We start from the raw sequence: 26,497 nt of genomic DNA, 5'->3' as shown, positions 1-26,497 counted from the left end.
GTCCATTCTTAATCCATACATCTATGAATCTGTAGTTCTGTGATGGAAGTTTAAGTGATCATCCAATTATTTCTTATTGGCCAGACTATTTCTGTTTTTTTAAATTACCCTAAAAAACACCACTATATACAATTCATACTTGCAAATGCATAGATTAAGCCCCTGATTTTTTTAACATTCTGTTTCCAAAACCTTTATATAATATTTTTTGGACAAATAATCACATTATTTAGGAATTCTCATAGCCCAGTTTGATTCTCTCAACCTGTGGTCCCCAACCCCTGGTCCGTGGCCTGTTAGGAACCAACTGCACAGCAGGAGGTGAGCAGTGGAGGGTGGGAGGTGCGAGGGGGTGAAGCTTCCTCTGCATTTACAGCCACTCCCCATAACTGGTATCATCGCATAAGCTCCACCTCCTGTAAGATCAGCCATGGCATCAGATTCTCGTAGGAGCTATAAACTGCACATGTGAGGGATCTAGGTTGTGTGCTTCTTAAGAGAATCCAATGTCTAATGATCTGAGGTGGAGCTGAGGCAGTCATGTTAGTGCTGGGGAGCGGCTGCAAATACAGATTATCATTAGTAGAGAGGTTTGACTGCACAATCAATGTAATGCACTTGAATCATCCCAAAATCATACCTCCCCCCACCCTACCCCACCCCCAGTCCATGGAAAAATTGTCTTCCATGAAACTGGTCCCTGGTGCCAAAAAAGTTGGGGATTGCTGCTCTAGAACATAGTATCCTAGCAGTCACTCTGCTTAGCAGTTAGCCACAAAATAGATTACAGATGTGTCAAGATGTGGATTATAGGTGTGCCAAGACATCTACCTGCATAGCCTCAGGATGGCTGGGTAGGACTAGGATGACCAGATTCCCTTGGGCCATGAGTAGCCACCATCTGCTTATCCCAATGTGCTGCACATAACCAGTGTTAGTATTTTCTTTGTGTGCCATGTCATGAAACAGTTTGGGAATCATAATCTAGACTAATCAAATTTACCAAATTATTTCCATTTCATGGGAGTTAAATATAAATCAAATTGATTAAGGAATTTTGGTTTATATAGTCATATGTTTTTCTTTCTAAACTTTGCTCTTGTTAATGATAACTTTGGACTTTAGTAATTGCTATGGAATCTGTTTCACAAGTCTAAGAATAGTGTGTTGGTAATGTGTTCATTTGAGTTTATAAAATCCTAATTTGAAGTATAACTGAGACATATATGCAAAACAAATTATTTTTCTAAATTTCTTTAAAACATAGAAAACTTGAGTTTTAGAAGTTTGATTTAAAAAAAAAACCTTGCTATTCAAGTAAAGGCAGAATTCTTATTTTCAAGTGAAAACAAAAAGTCATATTTACAGAAATGAGAAGGGGAAAAGGGAAAAGGTGTCCAGGCGAAAAGAGATAATCAAGTTTTTCTTATGAATACACATGTGCCAACATTCCTGCAGAGGAGTTGTTTTTATTGTCATCTTTGTAGCCAACATTAACATTTTATAATTAGGTAAGAAAATAATAGAATGTCTTTAGCAATATTTTCTGAAAATATTGAAATTCCTCTTTGGGATCTGAAATATGAAAAATCCATCATTTGAGGGTTACCATTTAACCTCTTTCAAATAAAAATTCAGGTAGGGTACTGGTATACAACCTATATAAAGACTCCAGGCTTTTTGTTGTTGTTGTTTAAAAAGGCTAAAGAACAATTCATACCATAATAAAATCTGCTTGAATCCTAAGAAATTTTAAAAAGATAAAGGAATTCATTTCTATTTTTTATTTCTGTGGTTAATTAGAGATTACTTTTTTTTTCTTTTTTTTTTTTTTCCTGAGTCAGAGTCTGGCTCTGTCACCCCAGGTGGAGTACGGTGGTGTCATCATAGCTCACAGCAACCTCAAATTCCTGGGCTCAAGTGATCCTCCTGCCTCAGTCTCTCCAGTAGCCACCAGGCCCAGCGAATACCTCTATTTTTTTGTAGAGATGGGACCTCGCTCTTTCTCAGGCTGGTCTCAAACTCCTGAGCTCAAACAATCCTCCTGCCTCGGCCTCCCCAAGTGCTAGGATTACAGGTGTGAGCTACCTCACCCAGCCTAATTAGAGATTTCTAACATTCTTTAATTGACCCAAAACCTTAAACTTCCTTAGTTAAATATAGTTTGGAGCGTAATGCCTGCTGAGAGAATTTCATGTTCCTACTTGCCCCTGTAAATTTCATAACACTTACCATAAGTTGTAATTACACATTTATTTGTGCAGTCTTTATTTCTTCCAATTTCTCATTAACCACAGGTTTTATTGTTTATCCTATTCCAAATATAAACCAAACTCTTCTGGTTTGATTTTAAAGGCCATGTTTACCTAACATTTTGAATTTAGAGTGGTTGTAGAATGAGAAAAAAACAATAGTGTTACTTAGGAGACATAATTGGGAATTTGACTACACATAGCGGAAATTAAAATAGTGCCTTATTGACAAAAGTTTTGTTTTCTCAAGTGAAGAAAATCCAGAGTCAGGCTGTCAGGGCTGGGACATTAGCCACTAGGGCCTCGGGCTCCTTTTCTCTCTTTACTCCACCATGATGCATGCCATCCATGATAGTGTCTCATAGTCCACGATGGCTGCTGAAGCTCCAGTTACGATATATGACAAATGGCCACCCACATTCTTTTATGGAACCATCCCAGAAGTCCCACACAATCCTTTCATTACATCTCATTGGAAAGAATTCAGTCACGTGGGTGCATAGAGCTTCTAGGGAGCCTATAGCTGGCCACGGCAAATAAAATTGGGATTTTTTTTTTTTTTTTTTTTTTTGAGACAGAGTCTCACTCTGTTGCCCGGGCTAGAGTGCCATGGCATCAGCCTAGCTCACAGCAACCTCAAACTCCTGGGCCCAAGAGATCCTTCTGCCTCAGCCTCCTGAGTAGCTGGGACTACAGGCACGCGCCACCATGCCTGGCTAATTTTTTCTATGTATTTTTAGTTGTCCAGCCAATTTCTTTCTATTATTTTAGTAGAGACGGGGTCTCGCTCTTGCTCAGGCTGGTCTCGAACTCCTGAGCTCAAACGAGCCGCCCGCCTTGACCTCCCAGAGTGTTAGGATTACAGGCATGAGCCACTGCGCCCAGCCAAAATTGGGGTCTTGTTATCAATGAAGAAGATAAAGAATGAGGAAGCAGGTAATCAGCAGCCCATGCCGTATCATTTAGGATTATTTACGTCAGCCACTTTTTCCTTCCACAAATGGTTACAGAAATGAGATGAGCTCAAAATGTGGAGAAAAATAGGTTGTCGCCATCAGACAAAATAAAGTTGTGCCTTATCATTACTGTGTCGAATACTATTTTGTCCTCTGCAGTCACCTCTGTAGTCAGGCAAAGCAGTGAATCAAGGTGAGGGGAGGGTCCAGGAGTAACCAGCAAGTTCTGCTGCCCTCTCCCCCATCAGACCTACTTAGAAAAGTTTAAGTTTTCCAGCTGCTTTCCACTGAGAGCAGGTGCTAACTTCCTAAAAAGCAGTCCCTTCTTATTTAAAAATTTTAGTTTTATGTCATGTACAAATGCCTTTTCAACAGTGTAATCAATCTAACTTTTTAATCTATTTTTGTAAAAAAGACTGTTTACTATATCTTCAAGGCTTTTCCTTAGATTATTAATCCTCAAATTATTTAATCTGAATCATTCCATAGACATTTTTGACAATAAGCTGTTTTTCACATACTTTTTTAAACGTAAGATTTTATGAAGGTTACTCTGAGCAACATCATAATGTTCTAAAATTATTGGGAAGCAGCATTAACACTAACTCACTGTATTCTCGTTACTAGGGAAATTACTACCTCTTTGTATTTTCACTGGTTGGCGGGTTTGTGCACAGAAAGTAAGTACACCTCAAACCAATATTCTCTTTGCTTGGGTTGTCGTGAAAAGTAGTAGTAAAAAGGCTTGAAACTAGTGCAGATACATTTTTTCTTTGCTTGTACTCTGGTGGGGAAGGAATAATAACGCCTGCTCTATCTTCCTATGTAAGTAGTATGAAGAGAGCATTTGACAATCTATGACAAAGTCTTTCTTAAGCAGCGATGCCTTCTGAACATGGAAAGAGTTATTTTATCTACGAAGAACAAATATATCTTCTACTGGGATCTGAGATATTAGAAACCACCTAAGCATATGAAAAATCTGGTTCAAAGTTCAATTATTATCAATGTCAGGTCAGGCTTTCAGAAGATAACTAAATATATATTAGAAGAAAGTGCTAAATAAGAAATAGTTTCCACTAACCAAGTTGGAAACATTTGACTTTCATTTCCCTTGACTGGTGATTATGGCTCTTACGGGTTTGCTTTCATTTTTATTTTCATTTTTTATTTTTTTTTTAGTGTGGGAGTTTTATTTTTTTTATTTTTTTCCAAAATTAGAGAATCCAACACTTTATTTCCATATTTTTTGTGTTTACACAACAAAACTCTTATAACGCTTTCTGAACTTAAGTTAAATTACTTAACACCATCTCTTGAGTTTCTTTTTCTAGGGAAACTCAGCAACTCCAAAGGAGTTCTAAAGCCTCGCAGAGGAAAATAGTTTTAAAGAACCCAAAGTGAATATTGTGCACAATGTAGGGAGTTTTGAGGCCTTTCAAAGTGTGCTGTCTGCCCCACCTTTGAAATGACAGCAGTCGCCAGCACGTTCTGGAACCGTATTGTACGTAACATCCATGCAAAGGCAGTGCTCTTTTCTCCCGTATGCGTTATCTCCACTGGTGCCCAGGGAAGGGCCTTACACCGTTGCTCAACAGAGGGTTTGTGAGTCAAAATGTTGATAGCAATTAGAATAAGTGGAATTGAATAAGAAATGGCTGCTTAGTCAAACATCTAGAAAAAGAATTCTGTTAAATATGGAAAATGGCAAACCAGGAATGCTCCCGTGAACTTAATCCAAAACTCAGTCTTTCCTAACTTTATTTATCTAACATTCAACCAGCAAAAACAAGAAGGACTCCAATAAGCTCATGAAGCACCCACACCCAAACATTTGTCACAAGGTCCATGCATTGTGCCACCAGCGTGTCACACTTGAGAGAGACCTTCCTGTCTTCACCCTTATTTTAGACACACATCTAACAAGGTCTAACAAGCCATCTCTCTGGTATCTCCCCAACATATTACAAGGAAAAGGTAGGAGAATATGCTCCCTACCTAGCAGATTAGAAGACAAGAGACAACACAAATAGGATAACTAGAAGTGATCATTGATAGCAAGGGAGGTAAAAGCAGTACCACGAAGAGCATCCCTAAGGAATTTCGAATAGTGTCAGTTTGGTGTCGTCTATGTAGTGAGCAGTTTTTCCTATGCCCGTACATCTTAGGGAAAGTGTGAATTATAAGCCAAGGGCAGTAGTGATGCTAACAGTGATGATCCAGAGCCACAAAACAAAACAAAGCAGTGATATCATCCGCAATATTCTTTGAGGACCAGGCAATCTGTAATTAATTTTGGAAAGTGTGTGTGGTAGATTATGTCACAATCCCCAATTATCATCGCCCCTCCCCCACCAGAGAAGGGAACAGAGTTCAAGGTCCCCACCCAGGAGAGAAGAATTTATCCCCACCCCGCTCTGTCAACCCCATGGCTTGCTTTGGCCAGTGGCAGGGAAGCAGGGGTGCCTGATGCCACATCCAAGCAGACGCTTTGAAATGCATTCTGAGTTGTCATCAGCAATCCCGCTCCTGTCATGACAATGCCATGAGAATGGCGCTTCTCACGTGGGGGCTGCTGCTTCTGCCCAAGGCCTTGAGTGAGAAGCTGTGGGAGGAGAGCCACAGCCTGGAGCAGGGCAGAGCCGCTACCCACTGCAGCCTTCGAGAAACAAAGCCAGAAATAACCCCGCTTGTTATAAAGCCACTGGGCTTTAGGAGGTTCTTTGTGCAAATTCAATGTCCTTTAAAATAATTTCTTTCTGTTTTTTTTTTGAAATTTGAATCTGTATTTATTTATTTAATTTTTTGGAGACAGAGTCTCACTCCATCGCCCCATGTAGAATGCAGTGGTGTCATCATAGCTCACAGCAACCTCAAACTCCTGGGCTCAAGCGATGCTCCTGCCTCAGCCTCCAGAGTAGCTGGGACTACAGGCGCATGCCACCACGCCCAGCTAATTTCTTCTATTTTTAGTAGAGACGGGGTCTCACTCTTGCTCAGGCTGGTCTCGAGCTCCTGACCTCAAGCGATCCTCCCGCCTCAGCCTCCCAGAGTGCTAGGATTACAGGCGTGAGCCACCGCACCCGGCCTGATGTTCCAGTCTTTAAATAGTTAAAGTAAGATATCATGGAAATTCACATATTTAGAGACCTTTCCCCCCACTGTGATAGATAATTGAAGTATTACTGCGAATAGCCTCAAAAACCACCACAAGCAGCCAAGTGCAATGTATTAAGCAGATCGTGCCTTTTCCAGCAAGCCAGGAAGCCAGGCCCCCAGAAGGGCTCCCGGGGGTGTGTGTGTCCTTGGGGTGGGGGATCAAGTCCTACCGGGGGTGGTATGGAGGGGGATCCCAGAGGATGGAATTTTCATGGACAGGCGATATCGAGGATGATGTCATTCATTAGGGTGTAGGTTAAGGACAGCTGGCGGCCACCTGCCCTCCTCTTAGAAAATTTCAGGGATGGGGGTGGATCTCTCAGATCACAGGCACAAAAGGGAAAGTCAGGTCCAATCTTCCTTCTGTCTCTGGAAAATGAAGCACTCCAGTACTAACTCGGAGCCTGAGAATGACCGACTGCGTGACTATGCACAAATTATTTCACCTTCTGCCTTCTCACCGAGGATTAATTAATCATTGCAAGTTGTCTCGCGACTCCACAATGCTAAATACAAATAGAGGAGACCCTCGAATTCACGGAGTTGTGACTCGTGGTCTTGAATATTCATGTCAACCACGCCAGTCCACTCTCTCGCCCAGCAACCCTCTTTGTTTTACTGAGCTCTGAGGGGTCTCCTTCTGTTCGGAAGGTGAAAGAGGGGCTGTACGTGGTGTGTGGCTGCAATATTGATGCCCTGTTTTGTTCCCTGGGGAGATTCTGTAAGGCACAGTGGCTGATGCCAGGAAACAGCAACACCTGAAGCCTATTTTTGCCTCTGAAATTTCTCCCCAATAATTTTGCCAGTTTGAAATGCTTTAGGCATACATGATCTTTTGAAGTGAAAATGCACTTCAAGAGAAAATGTGAAAACAGAACAATTGTGAACAAAGACTCTGGTGTGGGGTCCTGCCAGTTCTGCCCCTTGCTGTGTAATTTTGGACAGATCCCTTAACTTCCTGAATCTCAGTCTCCTCATTTAAAAAAAAAAAGAAGAAGAAGAAGAATAGTACTGAGTTGATAGGTGCGTGGCTAGGATAAAGTGAACGAATGACTGTGAAAGGTTTAGTACGTGGTACATGCTCAATGGATATTAATGAAAATTATTACTTCTTAATAAAGGATCAAGTCTCACCCACGTCTTGGAAAATGTGGAAATTTGGAGAGCCAAGAGACCAAAAGGAAGAAAGAGAATGGTGAGGGACTTTCGGAAGTTCAGGGGCAGAATAGGTTATAATATCTGAGGAGTGAGGAGGAAGAAGCAGGCGATAGAACTAGAGGGGACCAGGGAGCAAAAGGAGAGAAGGAAAGAAGACAAGATGTGCCACCTCCCAGCTGTGCCCAGGTCCCCAAGTAATCCATGTCGTACCGGAAGTTACTCCCTGAAGTCAGGCACCCGGAAAACTCAGGCTGCAAAATTCTTTCCTTTTCTCGACTGGGTATCAGACCATTTGTCCAATTTGAGGTTCTGGGAAGAAGTCGCTGCTACAAAAATCAAGACAGACAAAGTAGTTTGGAAGGTTGCAAGCTTGACCTGGGCTCTCTTTGAGCCCACTGCACCCAGTCCTGTTGGTTCTGTCTGACTTTTCCAGCTCCCTTTGTGTGGCCTCATCCTTCCCCTTCCCACTTCCACAGTGTGGGAAGGAGAATTCAGTGAGTGGTTCCCAGGAGGAACTAACGTGTCTTGCACATCACAGTGAGTTGACATGTGTTTTGAATCATATTGGTTAGTTGATTCAGAGTGTGTTTTCTACTGCAACTGTATTCGTCTGCCACTGTCTCAAAGAGGAGGTGATAGATAGGGCTGAAGGGCCTGGAGGGGAAGATTGGCAGATGTAGCTGAACAGAATTAGGAGACTGAGGAGGGGCTTCATTAAATCACAAACCAAGAAACTCGCTCTGCCTCCTTAATCTCTGGTAATAATTTACCTTAAGATATAAAATAAAACCTGGTGGCACTGAACCTATCTTTCTGCTTAATAGTTGTTTAATAAATGTAGCAAACTTCAACATTGCTCTGGGCCACTGTCAGATTCCATTAGTTCATATATGGCAAGAATTCGAGGAACCTTATTCCTTCAGACATTGAAAGAGAATATGTAGGAAGGGATGTTAGTGGTCATTGGAAAGCCTCTCCAAGGAACACTTCTGGATATTTGCTGAGGGAGAGTTAAGGCTCTCCCGTGGAAAACTTCTTCAGTTGTCGGTGCCTAGTGATGACCTAGTCTGTTGGGATGTTTGCCTTCTCCACAACTCTGCAAAAGTTGCAACTTACAAAAGTTTGCAACTGTGCAAAACTATGCAATTTACAAAATGGTCTTGTCAGCTATGAAATAATTGGCAATATCAGTAATCCCAATAGCCCTGTCTTGGGAGTGCTTAGCCGCCTCGGCCAATGCAAAGGTCTGAGAAGTCAACCTTTGTGAAAAAGACCTGAAGCAGCTGCCTGATTGGTCTTTCCCTTTTCCTTTTGCTAGCGCTAGTGGGTTGATTGCTCTCCTCTGGACCTGTAGTCAACATCCTCTGGGAACTTGTTAGAAATGCAATTTCTTGGGCCCCACCCCAGAATCAGGACCTCTGCAGTAATTCATAAGACCTCCAGGTGGTTCTGATGAACCCCTGCTCTACCTTGCGAATTAAGTACTTGAGCTTGGGGCCCTTGTTGAATGATGGAATGGTTGTTATTCTCTTACATAGCTCTTTTAAAGTATCCAGTATTCTGAAATTGGAAGCCAAGTGTAGCAAAGATGTTTCATCTTGGAAGGAAAGCTTCCTCAAAATGTAATTGCTAGAAGGAAATCAATGACTAAGTTGTAGGGAATGAAAAAACAAATCTAATACTTGGATTATGACTGTAGCCTGGAGCTTCATCTTTCTTGTCTGGCTTTACTCTCCAATAAAACTAATTAGCAATTTAATTATGCAAATTTTGGAAGATTTCTGAGCTGGATTTAATCCTAACACAAAAGTAGCGGTACATAAGGAGATTTTTCTTAGTAAATTTGGAAACCAGTGATTTACAGTAGTATAGTAGTCAAAATCCCCTTGAGCCAGATGGGCATTAAATATGCTGGCTTCCTGTTTGTGTAACTAGAGCTTTGTAGGGTTTATTGATTCAATACTTAACCAACCAGTGGCCAAATTCAAAATAATCCCTTCCAACTCTCTCCCATAATTTACCATTAAACCACCACATAGGTATGTTTCGTAAGTGGAAAAGACTTAGGAGTTAGATGGAAACAATCTTGAAATAGTCAAAGTATTTGTTATACAGAAGAATATGGAATTATTTCATTGGCTTAGAAGAATAGAGCATGACTAAACATCTAGAACAGAGAGGAAGGCAAATTTTTGTTCAGTAAAGGGGAGAATTTTCTGACCTTAAATGTCACCCAGAACTAAACAGATGGCCTAGTAAGTTCTGTGTTACCTAGACAGGGATGTTATTCCTTGATGCTATCTATAGAGAAGTTTTATTCATTAGTTAAAGTTTGATGTAGACAACTTTGAGATCTCCTTCAAACTCAGAGATTCTAGAAGGTGTTTTCTAGAATGTCTCCTTCACTTCAGCCCTATGAAGTGGAGGTTGCTAACTTCTTTTCTCATATATGATCTGTTCCACGAAGTGGTGTTCAAATGAGGAAAAGCAGATGGCCTCTGTGCCAGAACGTTGCTTTTTGCTGATTTCGCAAAACGATTTATGATCATTTACATGTTTCCTTCGGTGTGTGCTTCAGGGTATAAGCTGTATGAAGGAAATCCTGAAATACAGGACAAGAAACATATCAAATCCAATCCTTTGTATTTTCATCCATGATTGAAACTAAATACAATCAGGAAATAGAAAAAAAAAAATCATAGAAAACAAACAAAACATCCAGAGGTCTACCTGGAGTGGAGCTCTTAGTAAACTTTGGGGGTCTTTGTAAACTTCTTAGGCAATCATAGTAGCTATAAGAATTCACTTCTGATGATGATAACTAATATTTTGAAATTGTCAAATGTTGTTATGTGACACATTTTCATAAGTTTTCACCATTGTGAGCCAGGGAATGATATAATTGGGATTCACAACTTTATGAAAGAATTTTCTAAATAACCCAAGCTCCTCACTCTTTCTAGCTATAAAATAATTACTGTGCTTTGCTAATCAGTCCATCAGTGAAAACTGTTTTAGTTCCCCCATTTATATGCAAATTTTATATATAACCCCAACCTGGTTAACAAAGGAGCATTCTTTATTTTTGTTTTTCCTTAATTAATAAATAATCATCATTTATCTTTCTATGTATAATGTGTTAGTAAGCTTACAAATACTGTTGAAGGTTGCTTTCCTTTTTGAAGACTCAGATCTTCAAAATCAGTTCAATCCTGTTGCATTATAATCTCTAATATCACATCAGGTTTTAATAAGCCTCCTTTTTGCAGCACACATGTGCTTAAGACTTCATGGAAACCAAATCAGTAGAGAGAAGGGATTACTTTAGATGACTTTAAAATATGCATTGTTTGAAATGGCCTCTGGTGACCAGCTTTCATGAATGGCTGATTTTACTTGTGGGGCACATCATCTGGTTTAATTATATCAGTTCCTTTGTGTGACAAATGCTGTTCTTAGTGTGGGTGCTGAGAAATAGAGGTTTAAAACAAAATAGAGTAATTAGTGAGAAAATAAATTCTGGAAGTGGAACACCAGGTGTTTATAGTTTAGAAGTCTAGATGAATTCTAAGGACCGGTCCACCTATAAACATCTTTTCATAAAGATACTCCAGTGACAATAAATATAAATTTACCTCAAACATCCGTGGACATAGATCATAATCTGAGCCTTTTCAGGAAGATTTATTTGTCCCATAAGACAAGTAACAGCTTAGGGTGCTAACATGGCTCTTAAAATTTTCGTTCTATAAATTCTTACATGTAAAACTTCATAAAGTTTATTCTTTTGAAACAATAGAATAAAAAATTTTTAGCGGCTAATACATTTCCCAACTTCTATCCAGACAAAACTAAAATGAAAGTCGTATTTTAAATTTCAAGTCACTACAGGTTAATCATGTGAATCTGTGAATGTTTGTGAATTTATAGTTTTGGAAATGTCATGGTGTATGTCTTCAGTTGTGAATCCATCTAAAGACACTGATAAATATCTCCACGTCCAAATAGTGATCTGAGGATAAAGAGGTGAATTTGATTGGACGAGAAAGTCATAAACCATCATGGTGTCAATGAAAATGGACAATTTGCATTCTTTGTATGCATTATTTCTAAGATTAATCCAGTAAATTAATTTTCCTAGAAAGGCCCGCTAATTATTCCATTTATTCTATTGCAATGATATTTTCCATGACTACAGGACTGAATTTCACCGGAAATTTAAATAGAGTTGCTCTTTTTACTGATAAATGTAAAACTATGCCCATTAGTCGTTGGGAGATAAGTATACAGCTAAAAGAGATCCAGTAATCTAAAGATAGCACAGGGATTTAGATACATGTTGAAGACGATTTTGTTATTAAAACACTTCAAATTATATATTTAATCAATGGTACAAAAGACCTCAAAATAGTATTTCCCAATACAAATTGTGAAGGAGGGTTTTTAAAATAATAATATCAATACATGAACTAATCTGTATTTTAAGGCTTCCTTGAAAATGTGTCTGAGCAAAGGCATTGGCTTTAATATGGATGTTTGATTTTTTAAAAAAGGTTATCCTGTATGTGATGAATTTTGAAAAAAATAAAGCTAATCTCCATAATTTGCCTTGAGTTAGGAACTAGAATTCTCTTTCACTGTCTTTTGAAATGCATGTTCATCCTTCACACTCTTATTTTCAACTTCAGTTTCTTGGCCACAACTCCGTGTGAGGCCAGCAGGGTCTTGGGAAGAAACTCATATCCACTCTGCTGTGTTTCACTCCTAGGAGATGTTAAAGAGCATTGCATTGGCAGTGAGCTTGATGGCATAGACAGAAGGCCAGTGGAATTCTTGACTGTGGTTTAATGTATATGGGGAGGTCAGGGTTGCATTTGGAGAAATACTTCCCAGGCTGGTGCGGTGGCTCACGCCTGCAGTCCCAGCACTTTGGGAGGCCGAGGTGGTAGGATCACTTAAGGCCACGAGTTCGAGAAATACTTTTGATATATATATATACCATCTAGTCGTCTTTTTAAAAATATTTTCTTCAGCTTAAATGTAGCACATGAATTGTGGACCTTTAAAATAAATGCATATTGTGCCAGATTGTATACCTTGGAAAAACAGACTAAAATGAAGCATGTCTAAAAAATAAATCCGCAAATCTATTAAAAGTACATTTTTAGTACCTAAGAATGATTGAAATTTAAGCTGCGAGGATGATTATGTTTCTTTATTTTTTGAGATATATGTCTGTGTGTACAAATATATTTATATACATATAAGAGTGTGTGTGTGTGTGTGTGTGTGTGTGTGTCTGTGTGTGTGTGTTTAGAGAGAGAGAGAAAACATAAGGTGCTGATGAAACTTCATGCTGTGGCATGGACAGCAGTGCTCAGCAAGCACTTCATCTGCTTCACCACATTTCCCAGTCTTTTTGCAATCGGCAGGGCCTTGTGACTAGTGACAGCCAACGAAATATTAGAAGTGAACCAGGTCACTTCCAGGTTGAAGGCATGTGAAGCTTCTGCAATATTCTCTAGTGTTTTCTTCCCCAGCCTCTTGATCTACTTATTGCAGCAACACGACCACACTGCCCTTGCCAGTGTGCCTCCACGCTTGGCTGCGCAGAGGGGAGCTCTCAGCCACCCTGGGTGTGACTTTTGTAGGGTGAGCAACAAATACACTTTTAATGTATTAAGCCATTGATATTTGGAGTTTCTTTGTTATTGCTATACAAATATAAAACCAAAGGCAAATTTAATGGAATTTAATGTAATAAACCATATACTTTAAGACCTAGCTAAGATGCCTAAGATCACATTCGTAGTTTTTTTTGTCAACATTGCTTTCCTTTCACCAGATCCATTTTAACTGAAGTTTCCAAAGCCCCTTTTTCTGGAAATTGGATCATTTCTTTTTTTTTTTTTTTTTTTTTTGAGACAGAGTCTCACTGTGTTGTCCAGGCTAGAGTGCTGTGGCATCAGCCTAGCTCACAGCAACCTCAAACTCCTGGGCTCAAGCGATCCTCCTGCCTCAGCCTCCTGAGTAGCTGGGACTACAGGCATGCGCCACCATTCCCAGCTCATTTTTTCTACATATTTTTAGTTGTCCAGCTAATTTCTTTCTATTTTTATTAGAGACGGGGTCTCACTCTTCTCAAGCTGGTCTCAAACTCCTGAGCTCAAACTATCCGCCTGCCTCAGCCTCCCAGAGTGCTAGGATCACAGGCGTGAGCCACTGCGCCTGGCCTGGATCATTTCTTTGTTCTCATTCTCTTGGATCTCACTGCCGCCATTGTAACCATTTACCACTGGTAATGGTTTGGACCATGATTGGTCATCAGTGACCCTTATCGGTCCCTTTAGACACATTGTATCATCTGCTTTAGGAATATCGGGTACTTCTGGTTCTTTTCATAACATATAAATACTTCATTTTCCTTTGTTTTGCTAATTCCATCTGAAAGAAGCTGGACGCATCTCAATCTTGGACTTTTTGCTTTCTCTAGAACGCCCTTCGTAAGTTCGTTTTTATGTGGTTTTAGTTCCTGCTTTCGTGAGGGTAAGTCTCAAAAGTATGTTTCTTGCTCTAACCTGTCACTTTGTCCTTATTACTCTTCAACTCCTTCTGTGTAGTCTCTTCCTCCATGAGGAGACAGAGAGAAAACCTAGAAAACTCAAATGTACTTATTTCTACATTGTAATGCAACAGATCATTGAAAAAAATCCAATATATACATGAATGAAGTAAAAAAATATCTGCCCCTCTCTGCCACCACACCAGGGATAACTGACACTAACCATTTTGTGCACAGATGACTTTTCGAGGTTCCTTCCAATTTTGGAATTCACAGTGTTGGGGTCAGGGGCAGGAGAAACAGTAGAAAGGGAGAAAAGGAAGAAAAGCAAATGTCACTGGGGGACGATCTCATCGTTTAGCCAAGGGTTTCCCCACCGGTGCTCCAGGTCGGAAGCACACACTTTTCAGCTGTCACTGCCCGTTGGAAGAGGATTTATTATTGGAGAAATATAAAAATGTTACTGCACCAGAAGGGGACTGTTGTCTATCTTCTTTGCTTGCAGTGGTAATAAATTAGATGGGGAAACAGTAATTTTCTGGGGCTTAACAATAGATGCACTTTGCCAGCTATGGGGTTGTTAAAAGAAGAAATTAGCTTCTTCATGGGTTCACATATATTGTAAAGAAGATAACACATCCTGAAGGCTTCCTCTAAAAAAAAAAAGTGATCTACAAGAGACTTAAAAGCCAAATTTAAGGGGAAAGGGCCATGGAAACCAACCCTGAGAAATGTATGTCAACTAGCAGTGGGCGACAGGAGGGTGAGGTGAATACCAGCTTCTTGCTGGCATAATTCTATTTCGCTTCGCTCTGACAATAATCTAAATGTGTTCTGGCTAAACTCAACTTCGAGTAGTTGCATAATCTCCCCCGCTATTTCATTTGGTTACGATGTCCCTTTTTCCTCTGGCCTAACTCTGGAGTGGCCTTGCTTTGTACCAGAAACGATTCTTGTGCCCCATCCCAGACAAGTTTACTTCTGTAGTGCGTGGGTGGTTCTGACTCTGTCCCTCACAGACATGAGCCACGTGAGCATTCATTTGTAAAATTCTGTGTTTTTCTCAGGTAAAAAACAAACACACACAGAATGTCATTACTCATCAGCAACTCTTATGTGAGACCAGGCATTAAGAACTGGGGACAGTTTCAAGGCTTTCAGGAAAAAAAGTGAATGAGAAGCTTGTGAATAGGGCCAGGTCTACAGTCTTAGAGGTGAAGGTCTGGGCTAAACTATAGAACCAGGTACAATGTAGGCCAGCTATTCTCAAACCCTATGGGCTCAGGATCCCTTTATGTTATTAAAATTTATTGAGGACACCCCCCAAGAGCTCTTATGTGGACAGCAGTCCCCAACTTTTCAGCACCAGGGACCGGTTTCATGGGAGACAATTTTTCCACGGGGACGATGGAGGGGGGCGGTGGGGAGGCGGAGCTCAGGTGGTGATGCCGGTGATGGGGAGCGGCTGTAAATACAGATGAAGCTCGAGCTCACCTGCCACTCTCCTCCTGCTGTGAGGCCCCCCTTCCTGTTTCCCAAGTTTCACGGAAGACAATTGCACAGACAGGCGCCCAGCCCCTAATACCCTGTGGACTGGTACCAGGGGTTGGGGATCTCAGGATTATGGAATACTTAGAAATTAAAACAGAAAAATTTTAAATCTTTCTTGATTCTTTTGAACACAATAACAAACCTATTATATGTTAATTTAAATGATATATTTTATGAAAAATGACTGTATCTTCCAAACAAAAAAAGTGAATAAAGTGACATTAGTTTTACATTTTTGCAAATTTATTTAATGTCTATCTGTAAAGAAGAACGTTGGATTCTTATATCTGCTTCTGCATTCAATCTGTTGAAATACATAGTTTTGGCTGAAGTACAGGAATAAAATCCAGCCTCACATGGATAAGTAGTTGGAAAAGTAGAAATATTTTAATAGCTTTTTCAGATACTTGTAGATATTCTTTGATACTACAACAAAACTTGACAAGTGATAATTTCTTAAAGGTTATTTGTGGTAAGAAATCCGAAACCACATCAATGAACTTTTCATACTCTGCTACATTAAAATCCAGTGGTCAGGCCGGGCGCAGTGGCTCACGCCTGTAATCCTAGCACTCTGGGAGGCCGAGGAGGGCGGATTGTTTGAGCTCAGGAGTTTGAAACCAGCCTGAGCAAGAGCGAGACCCCGTCTCTACTAAAAATAGAAAGAAATTAATCAGACAACTAAAAATATATAGAAAAAATTAGCCGGGCATGGTGGCGCATGCCTGTAGTCCCAGCTACTCGGGAGGCTGAGGCAGGAGGATCGCTTGAGCCCAGGAGTTTGAGGTTGCTGTGAGCTAGGCTGACTCCACGGCACTCACTCTAGCCCGGGCAAAAGAGTGAGACTCTGTCTCAAAAAAAAAAAAAAGATAGATTTCTACCATTATTAACAAATACTGTCAGTTTCCCTTGAAATGATAGGTACGTTTCATTCATTATTTGAGAAAGGATCTGCCAAATATCTAAGTTCAGATAATTCTTTTAAGTAAAAATGAAAAAAGAAAAATGGCTAGTTCAGCTTGCAGCGCAGCCACCTCAGTGCTTTTCCTCAGGACAACCGTCATACTTGCAAAACAGCAAGGAGCTTTGTGTGTACCTCCTGCCTCATAAAATAGAACATTGAAAAGAAAAAATGTGTATTCAAAGCCAAAGTTTAATAAAGTTAATCATCTTAATGCTTCATCTTAAGTGAAACTGGCTTTTTAAAAAACTGTACGTGAAGCTTCCATCATTCTTGCTAAGACAAAAGTAGTTTTACCCACCACTGTTTTTATGCCTTCAGTGCAAATGTCAACAAAGTGGAAAAAAGCAAATAATGTGTCAGTATTCTTACCAAAATATTTCTGACCTCGTGGACCCTCCAGAAGAGTCACAGGGGCCCCCAAAGTCCCAGACTACACTTTGGAAACTTGCTGTGGACAAAAGCAGAGTGCTTTTGGCTCATTAGCCAACATGCCCTTTGGAGATGTAGCACCAGCTGCCTGGGCAAGAGGGGCTTGGTGAAGGCAGAAGTCCTCTTCGACCCATTGGGATAATGAGGGCTTTGATTTCATTTGGAGTATTGCTAGACAAGCATATGTGAACTAAACTTTCTAACCAGTTGACCTGAAGTCTTTCCAGTCTTTTTTTGCTTTTATATGTGACTTGAAATATTTAGTACCACATTTACAGCTTGGCTTGACTGCCCTAAACAAAGTCCTGTGGACACTCTACAGCAGTTGACCACAACTACAACTGGTGTTTTCATTTCATGGCTTGAAGAAAAGGCAACTTGTATTCTGGTCTTAATTTGTGACTACAACACCGTTCCTCGAGCTCACTTTCCATGTGTGAGAAAAAAAACTCTTTTTACATTTCTCCCATTTTCTACTATTTCTCAAGACAAATTGTTCGTCTCTAAGGACCCTTGTCGTCCTGCGCACAGTATCCGATTCAAACATTGCGTCCTGTCTCCTCCGTCCAGTTCTGCATTTTGTCTGGCAGGGGTTTTTTCCCCCTGTCTTTTCCACTTGTCCTTCTGGAGCTGGAAACCAGGCAATTAGAGGATGACAGGTTTTAAAAGGTCATTTGCAAATGAAGAATTGTCTATGTGCAGTTTTTCTAGAGTGATGTGTTTTGTGTGTTTTAGTGAGGGGAGCTGGGAAGAGATAGAGGACTCGTGCTGGCCAGTCCTGTCTGAAAGTTCAACTTTCTTGGCCACTCAATTTATACGTTTTTATGCATGAATTCCCTGAATGGGTAATAAACTGGGGAGGGGGGGCAGTGGAGGGGGAAGTTGACAAAAGGGTTCAAAGTTCTGGTTAGACAAGAGGAATAAGCTTTCAAGATCTATTGCACAGCAAAGTGACCATAGTTAATAAGGATGTGTTGTATGTCTTGAAATTTCTAAAAGAATAGAATTCAAATACTCTCACTACAAAAAATGATAACTATGTGAGGTGACAGATATGTTAATTAACTTGATATAATCATTGCACTATGTATACATATATCAGAACATCACACCATACCTCATAAATACATACAACTATTATTTGTCAAGTAAAAATAAAAATTTTAATTAAAAAACATAAGACAAACTGTGGCAGAAAAAATGTAAGTCTTTTCTGCACTTGTAACTGACCAGGAGGGAAGGTCACTTCGTAGGTAAAAACCACATCTACTCTGCTTTCCCTTTTCTGTATTAGGAAATGATTTTTGATGTGCTTTATGCAAAGATACCATTAAAGCTAATTTGCTTTTTCCTAAAGGAAGAAGTAAAGTAAATAAGATAAAGAAAAGAATAACTAGTAATGTTGATTGGGTTCCAGGGAATGTTATCAGCATCTTAATTGTCAAGAACTTTCAGTTTTGTGTGTGGCTGATTATTTAAACTCTGCCACTGTTTGCTCAAGGCAGTGAGGCTGACTGTCCTTCCAGGTTGCTACTGTCAGCCGAGGATTTGCTATGGCAAATGCAAGAAAACCCTGTTCACTCTCTCTTCACACATCTTTGCAGGCTTTGAGAGGTGAGCAAAGTTTTGCTACTTAAAAGAACCAACCCTCTAAGAAATTTCTAGATTTAACTATTTAGCCTGACCCAGGCTTTATGGGAACAAGCCATTGTTTGGCATTTTATTTCTGTAGTTTTCCTGTCCTTTCATGCCCGTATCAGGTTTCTCATGATTTAAAACAAATGCACAGAAACCAAACAGTCGGTGCAGAATAATTGAAGGCTTTCAGTGTTCAGCATGCACAACAATCACTGAAATAACCCCTAGTTGTTTAAAAAAAAAGCACCGAGTCTTACATATTGACTTGTATGGAGCTGCCCCATTAGTTGGAGCTGGCTCGTTTGTTGCTCTGCAGATAACATAGTCAGGACTGCCTGGCTGCAGACACTAGATTTTTGTTTAAAAACCTCTTTTTTGTTGTCTCTCCTCTCCCCCGCCCTGCAGTATAATTACAGGCTGCAGAGTGAAAAGCATTAGAACTGTTTACAAAATAGCTCATAAAGTTTAAAATAATAGGGATATGTGTGTGTTTGTGTAAAACAAAATAATGTGTATGGCAGGGGTAAACAGTACACAGTCTTTCTTCTTTCTTCTTTCACTGCCCCCTGTCACCTTCCAGAATTGAGGGCATGAAATTGAGTGATGGAGCCCCCTTTCCTGCTATGCAACGCTTACACTCTAATTAGTTATGCCTGTTTATCCGATGCCAGTTTATTGTTGCAGTTCAAAATACAATCCTCAGGTATATGGGGACGGGGTGGCTGATGAAGCACACTGCTATCTAATTAATTTTAGGGCCGCCTAAATTCCCATTAAGAGGTTCCCTCATGACATACAAGAGAAAAAAAAATTTTTTTAAATGAGCCCTTTGCTATTCAGACATCCAAGAAAAAAGCTTTCAGCAGGTTAGTGTTCCAAAGCGAGGGGGGCATTTTTCCAATCCTTTCAAAAACCTCCTTCTGTGCAGCTTTGCAAAGATTTTACAGCTCTCCCCTCTGGATTTTATTTATTTTTTAACGTGGAAGAGTAGCCTCTAGCCTCCAGCCTCAGAGCCAATCAATCATTCTGCTTCGCAGGTTCAGATCCGCGGCAAAGCAAAACCCCTGTACTATGCTCGCCGCGCCGTACCCTGTCTTGCCAACAGCGAGGCTGGTGACTGACAGTCGAAAGCGGGCTCTGTCCACTCAAGCGCCGGCACGAGCTGAGGACGAGGGCTGGACAGGGGGACCAGCCTTGCCCACCAGAGGAAGCGTCATTTCCCCTGGTGATTGATGGAGGACAGTTGGGAGCTTTTCAGAGGCTGGGAAAGGTTGTCCCAGTCACTCACTGTGAAGTCTTTGTCAGCAAAAAGGACTCTCCTGGGTAGTGAGTGACATCATGCAGGTGACAAATGACAGCTTTTTGTTTCCTTCTGCTTGATAGGTACTCGATATCGTATGCAGGTGAGTCAATGCTCCCCCAACACGCCGTGTGCCATCCATGCCCCACGTGCAAACACTCGTTCCAAATGCACCGTGGTGTCATGGCACTGCTGGCTCTTCGAACTGATCATTAGTTCTGTTGGGGATGTTTCAAGTACTGTTAGAGCGTGAGCAGGATGACACCCTTACCACCCTTTTGTGGAGTCGATTCTGAAATGAAGCTATTATTTGAGCGATTTGTTAGCAGTTCTGAGTGTTGTTTCTTACTGTTCCCCCGTTTTGGAGTACAGAAGGAAAAAATATATATTATACACATATAACATGCTGTTTCAAGAGACTACTTCAAATCAAAAATCTGTTTTAAAAATCCTTTACTGATGTTCCCTTGGCATTTTTTCTCCCCCCTCTAGGACTCCATCTGCAGCTGTTCTGAATACCTGTGAGCATAGAAATTGATTATTCAACCAGGATACCTAATTCAAGGTATTAGCTCTTGTCAGAAAGCTTTTACGTTTGAGCTTTGTGTTGGAAATTATATTTTGGCAGTGAATCGAAATAGGAAAAGTTGGAATAAGAATAAAGAACAAAAGTGAATTTGCAAAATAATCAAGTGCTTAAAAAACTACCCGATGCTTGGGAGGGTTTGCTGCTTCTGACTCACGTGCAGCCTCTCTCTGCCAGCTGATGTGCCAGTACTGACTCATTTGTAGACCTTTTCCTGCAACTGTGTTTGGGGTTTGGATTTCATTTTAGTCTCTCCCTCTCCCTTTTTCTCTGATTGCCCAGAACTCCAGAAATCAGGAGACTGAGCCATCGTGTCTGTTTTGCGACATTGGACCAAAGACCATGAGGTATTCCTGCACTGCGCTGGTTTTGGCTGTCCTGGGCACAGAATTGCTGGGGAGCCTCTGCTCGACTGTCAGATCCGCGAGGTTCAGAGGACGGATACAGCAGGAACGAAAAAACATCCGACCCAACATCATCCTCATGCTCACCGATGACCAAGACGTGGAGCTGGGTGAGACACTGGATTGTTCCCTTGTTAGTTTCTTCTGTTCGGATGATTTACTGAGCCTCAGCCTTATCAGTAACACTTTGTGAACATGTTCAGGTTTTGCACTTAACTATATACCTTAACCAGCAACCTAGTGTACACCGTGACCTTGTATTGATGCATAAGGTATTTGGCTTATGTGTTGGCATTGCTTCTCTGGTGTTCAGCTTTTACAACAGTCTGGGAAGGGACCAGGGGCAGTAGGAGGATGGAGGAACAGAGTAAGCACAGAAGATGGCAAGAGTCAAGGATTTGATCATGTACCTTGGAAATTCTCAGCCAAGAAGTTTTTAAAATATTTGGACAAAGTTGTTTGGAAGAGTACGAGAGTGTGACTGTAATTCTATGCAATGTATATGAATATAGATGGATACTAAAGGAACTTTCAACTGTTATTATTATTAGAGTGAATTACTTGTTCATAACTTGCTATAGTAGTTGTTAGGTAATTGGAAAGTACAGCATTCCACATGTCTTTTGGTAGTTAACCCACTTACTGCCACCTTAGATGTGATGCTTTTTGAATTAGCCGACCTGGGTTAACTGTAGAGTACTCAGGAAAGCCTGCCAGCATCTAGTGGTTCCACTTACCTTCTATATCGTCTCATTGGGTTTCTGATCCTCTCACCTTTAATGGCCCAGCCCTATGGTCTTGTCCATCAGCCTAGTTCTAGCATACTCTAAGACAGGTAAAAAGCTTGTCCCTACAAGTTGTCACCACCACCCTTCAACTCCTTTCCTGGACCCAGATCTCTTACTCTCAGGCATCACTAGCTGTGCCTACCCACCACACTCAACCTGACCATGGGCAGAATCTTTTAGACTCGGGGCTAGCAGAATGCTCTGGGCCTCTTCACAGAGCTCCTACTGCTCGGGTTCATAAGGAAAAAACCCTCCGTGCCAGAATTCGATATACGTGGAAGGAGACTTTGATTTCCAGTTTGAAACCAAACCATGGAACCCCAACAAAGTTAACTCCTAAGTGAGTTCAGCTGGAAGCAAATGCACTAAAAGCCAGCAGGGTCATTATTGTTGAAGTCATTCGAGGTGTGCTCTCTTATTTTTTTTTCACAAGAGTATTGATTTTCAGGTAACATGCCAAAATGAAAGGTCTTGCACATATGACATTAGCATGTACATAGCTGCTGGTTTAAATGTTTTCATTCACTTACAGAACATGTAAAATGAGGTACACATGTCTCGTTAGCCCTCCTTAACATCTCTCCCATCTGTGCCTCTCACTGCAGCTGAGATCTTTAGATCCTCCTCCTCTTTCCCAGGTTTTCCCTAATCGGTGGGTCACCTGGCCCACCCATCCCCTGTAGTGTTGGGCTCCTTCTTCCCGTCCTTCTCTCTGTTGCCAGAGTTATCTTTCACGTATCTGTCTGATCAGATCACTTTTCTGCTGAAATCCCTTGTGTGGTTTCCCTTTGCCAAGAGGATTAAGCCCCTCTCCACTGCAGGCAAATGAGTTCTGAGCCATCTGGCCCCCACCTGTCTCGAAGGCTGTTTTCCTTTCCCCATCTTCACTCTGTGCTTCATAAAAACAGCTTCCACTTCCTGAAGGTGTCTGGTGTCTCAGCCCCTTCACCTCTATTCCAAGCCTTTGCACGGCTCATCCCCCCTGCCTTTTCCCCCTTTCTCCACCTGGAGAAGCCCTTCCTGTTCTTCATGACCCAGTTCAGGTGCCTTGTCCTCGAGTTTAGTGTTCTTAAACCAAAGCCATCCTACCCTCTAGCAGGCTCAATGCGACTTTCCTTTGCAACCCATGGACATGCCTCCAGCATGGCCCTTATTCTACCATGTCCTCCACACCTGTCCCCTCCACTGGACTGAAAGGGACCAGAGGACAGGTGTATGTTTTGTTTATGTTGCAGTCCCCATGCTGAGACTGTGCTGGGAATATAGTGGGCACTGAATAAACTTGAAACGGCCCCACAGGGTCCTGAAAAAGCTAACACAATTCTCAGAAATAAATACAGGAATCCATTATGATCTACCTCTTCAATATATAGCACTATTTTTAAAATATATTAGAGCATTGTTTGATAAATCTATTTTTAACAGAATTCATATTTTCAGCCTTGTCTGATCATTCATTCATTCAGTAAATATTTCCTGAACAATTACTAAGTACTGGCTTCTATGGGAGGCATATGGATATAAGGGTGAAGGGTTGTAGACCAGGCTTTATCAACCCATGTGTACCTGCCTTTACCTGCTTCCTGGATTTTCTAGCCAGATAACACGATAAGCATTAGATTATCTAATCTTCACAGTAACTCTATGAACTAGTTACTATTACTCTCCTCAGTTTACACATGAGAAAAATGGGGCTTAGAGAAGTCATGTAGCTTGTGGTGAGCTAGTAAATTGTGAAACCGAGACCTGTATTAGGTGTAGGTGTCCACAGCTACACACTTAACACTGTCTCTTCCTTAATCAGTCCACCTACACATGTTTATTGAGCCCTTCCTAAAAACAACCTGTAAATGCATAGTAATGTTCTAACTTCTGAAATAACAGAAGTATAAGATGGGCCTTCTTTTCTTATTGGCCAAACAAGGTGATTATGAACCACAGTGAACCGTGGGTAAAAAGTTCAGCAAAGATCTCTATTCTCGGCTGAAAAGTTATGCTCTTGGTTGTGGCTACTATTTGATGGAGACTTTTGCCCATTTCTTTGTCATGTGCGCATAATCCTTCTTAAACATTATTGCTCTAGGTTTTGGTTGTGTTTTGGTTTTTGTTTACCATCTCAACCATTTTTAAATGTGCAGTTCAGTACTGTTAAATATATTCACATTGTTGTACAACCAATCTCAGAACTCCTCATCTTACAAAATTTGAATTCTATATCTATTAAACAACAGCTCCCCATTTCTCTCTCCCCCAACCCCTGGCAACCACCATTCTACTTTCTGTCTCTATGAATTTGACTACTCTAGGTACCTCATATAGGTGGAAGCATACAGTATTCATCTTTTTGTGACTCACTTAGCATAATGTCCTCAAGGTTCATCCATGTTATAACATGTGCCAGAACATCCTTCCTTTTTAAGGATAAATAATGTCCCATTGTATGTATGTACCATTCATCCATTGTTGGAAATTTCAGTGGCTTCCTCCTTTTGCCTATTGTGAATAATGCTGCTATGAACACAAGTGTACAGATATCTCTTCAAGACCTTACTTTCATCACTTTTGGATCTATACCCAGAAGTGGAATGCTGGATCATATGATAATTTTATTTTTAATTTTTGGAGGAAGGATCTTACTGTTTTTTCTCCATAGCAACTGAACCATTTTGATTCCCTCCAACTGTGCATAATTGTTACAATTTCTCCACGTCCACCCAACACTTGTTATTTTCTGTTTTGTATTGTTTTTTAAACGGTAGCCATCCTAATGGGCAGTATCTCATTATAGTTTGGATGTGTTTGGGCTTTGTTTTGTTTTATTTTTTTACTTAAACGTAATTTTGTTTGCCAAGTGCTTTAATAAATCTTCACCTAACGCAAATTTTTCTTTTTTGCACCTGCAATGCTGCAGGCAATTTTGGCTACCGTGCCTCCAGAAAGATAGAACAGACTTAGAAAAGACTTAGAAGAACAATTATGAAAATTTTAATAGAATACTTTTCCTACTGGTAAAGAATAAAACAATTCTACCTCTTTGTCTGGAGAAACAAAGGCAGAGAAGGGCTGCAATTAAAGTCTATGAAACCAAGCTGGAGAGGAAGACACTTTAGCATGAATAGGGGACACTCCCTCAACTCTGTCTGAGGACAAATAAAATAAGCTCGTCTGTGAAGGGAGGAAGATACATAAGGAACTCAGTAATAAAAGTGATAGAACCTTGCGTGTGGGTAACACTTTATCTTTTTCCAAAGAGCATTCATTCACATTACTAGGAAGGAATATCGTCATCCACTCAAGTCGGTTGGCTGGGACAAATTTCGCCATCCTTGGAGGAAACAATTGGTGGAAAGATTAACTGGCTTAATGCAGCGTCCCCTTATTTCTGAATTTGCTTTGTCTACAACTTAAGAGGTTATTCAGGTTGTGCCTATACCTATAAATGGCTCAGGTCTTTAGAGTAAGATAATGGCTGGAAGATTTACAATTTTTTAAGCTAAGAAAACACACAGGGAAATGGTCAATGTGAAGTTCAGGAGAACGGTTGCCCCTGAGGAGGGAGTAGAAACCAAGAGTGTCAGTAGCATCCACATTTGATTTTAAAATTGAAGGAACTACAATCATGTTAAGCTTTGGTAAAGGTAGGAGATGTGTTATTTGTTCTGTTATTCCCTACACTTGAAATATTTTATAAATCAGAAGGAAGAAAATCAGGAATGCTTGAGGGAATCCCCTAACTTTCCGAGACAAGCATCAGAGAGATCAGGCTCTGACTCTTTCCTAAATGGTCCCTGGTGCAACTCTGAGAAACAAAACATTGAGCCAATCGGACCACTGACCTGATGCAATATGTATTTCTTACATTCCTAGGAAATTGTCTGACACTAACATCCCGGCGACACTGACCGAATGTTTCTCTTAGATCATAAGTGGAATGAGGCCATTAATACATGGACATACTTTGCTTCTTTAAAGCAGAGGTCAAAACACAGGGTCTTTAGACCAAAGCTTGCCCACAGCTGCTATTGTTTGACGAGCACAATTTTAAAAATTAAGCCAACATTTAAAAAATCATGTGATTTCACATTTTTAAAAAATCCAGATTCTGATTTTTCTTGAGAATTCAGAAGAACGAGGGCAGCCATGAGTTAAATGCTTGCATTCCAGTAAGGCAGCCAGCAGTTAGAGGCTTGAACGGGGACTGGCAGCAGCCCCCTGTGAGTGGGGTGTGCCCTCCCCAGGACATTAGGATCCCCAGCACTCGCTATTGTTCCCTAATACTTACACCAAGGGGCAGCTGCCATTAATTATCATGCCCACACTGCTGTCTTTCTTATAGTTGGGAAAAAGTTCTATAAACCCAAATCTCTAGCAAATGTAAAACTACGAAAAGACACAAAAGCCCTATGATTTTTCTTATATCTGGCTGCCTTCACTTGCCTACCTCATTGTGTAGCCCTGTAGGCATGTTAACTTCCATTCCTGTAAGTAACTAGTCTCAGTTTTTTAATGGCCTTTTAGGGGCTGGGGTGGGGAGGAAATAATGAGTTGTAGTGACCTGGAAACATTCCAGACAGATTTATTATCTTTTCTTGTTCCCTTCTTCCCCCAACTTGTTTTTCCCCTTTGGTTTTAGCTGAAAACATCTGGTTTTTTTTCTTGCCAATTCCATAGTTTGGGTAGAAAAAGATATACTGTTTTATTGTGTTATTTATTTTCTTGTGCTTTAAGAATTAAAATATTCAATAGATCA

At 40.6% G+C, this 26,497-nt stretch overlaps 1 protein-coding gene across 4 annotated transcripts in view; it reads left to right on the top strand.

Annotated features, from left to right (window-relative positions):
* SULF1 (sulfatase 1) overlaps positions 1–26,497 on the top strand; it is a 173,670-nt gene that overhangs the window by 73,601 nt on the left and 73,572 nt on the right. For all 4 annotated transcript variants that reach the window (XM_012663175.1, XM_012663177.1, XM_012663176.1 and 1 more), the window contains 2 exons: positions 20,462–20,534; positions 20,838–21,069. In XM_012663175.1, the coding sequence (XP_012518629.1) occupies positions 20,898–21,069 (172 nt within the window). In that variant the 5' untranslated portion in view covers positions 20,462–20,534; positions 20,838–20,897. The remainder of the gene's footprint in view (positions 1–20,461; positions 20,535–20,837; positions 21,070–26,497) is intronic.

The sequence above is a fragment of the Propithecus coquereli genome, unplaced genomic scaffold (assembly GCF_000956105.1).
Source record: "Propithecus coquereli isolate 6110/MARCELLA unplaced genomic scaffold, Pcoq_1.0 Scaffold8, whole genome shotgun sequence".
In the NCBI taxonomy this organism is placed as follows: Eukaryota; Metazoa; Chordata; class Mammalia; order Primates; family Indriidae; genus Propithecus; species Propithecus coquereli.
Note: the sequence above shows the minus strand (reverse complement) of the source record. Positions and strands in the feature narration are given on the sequence as shown.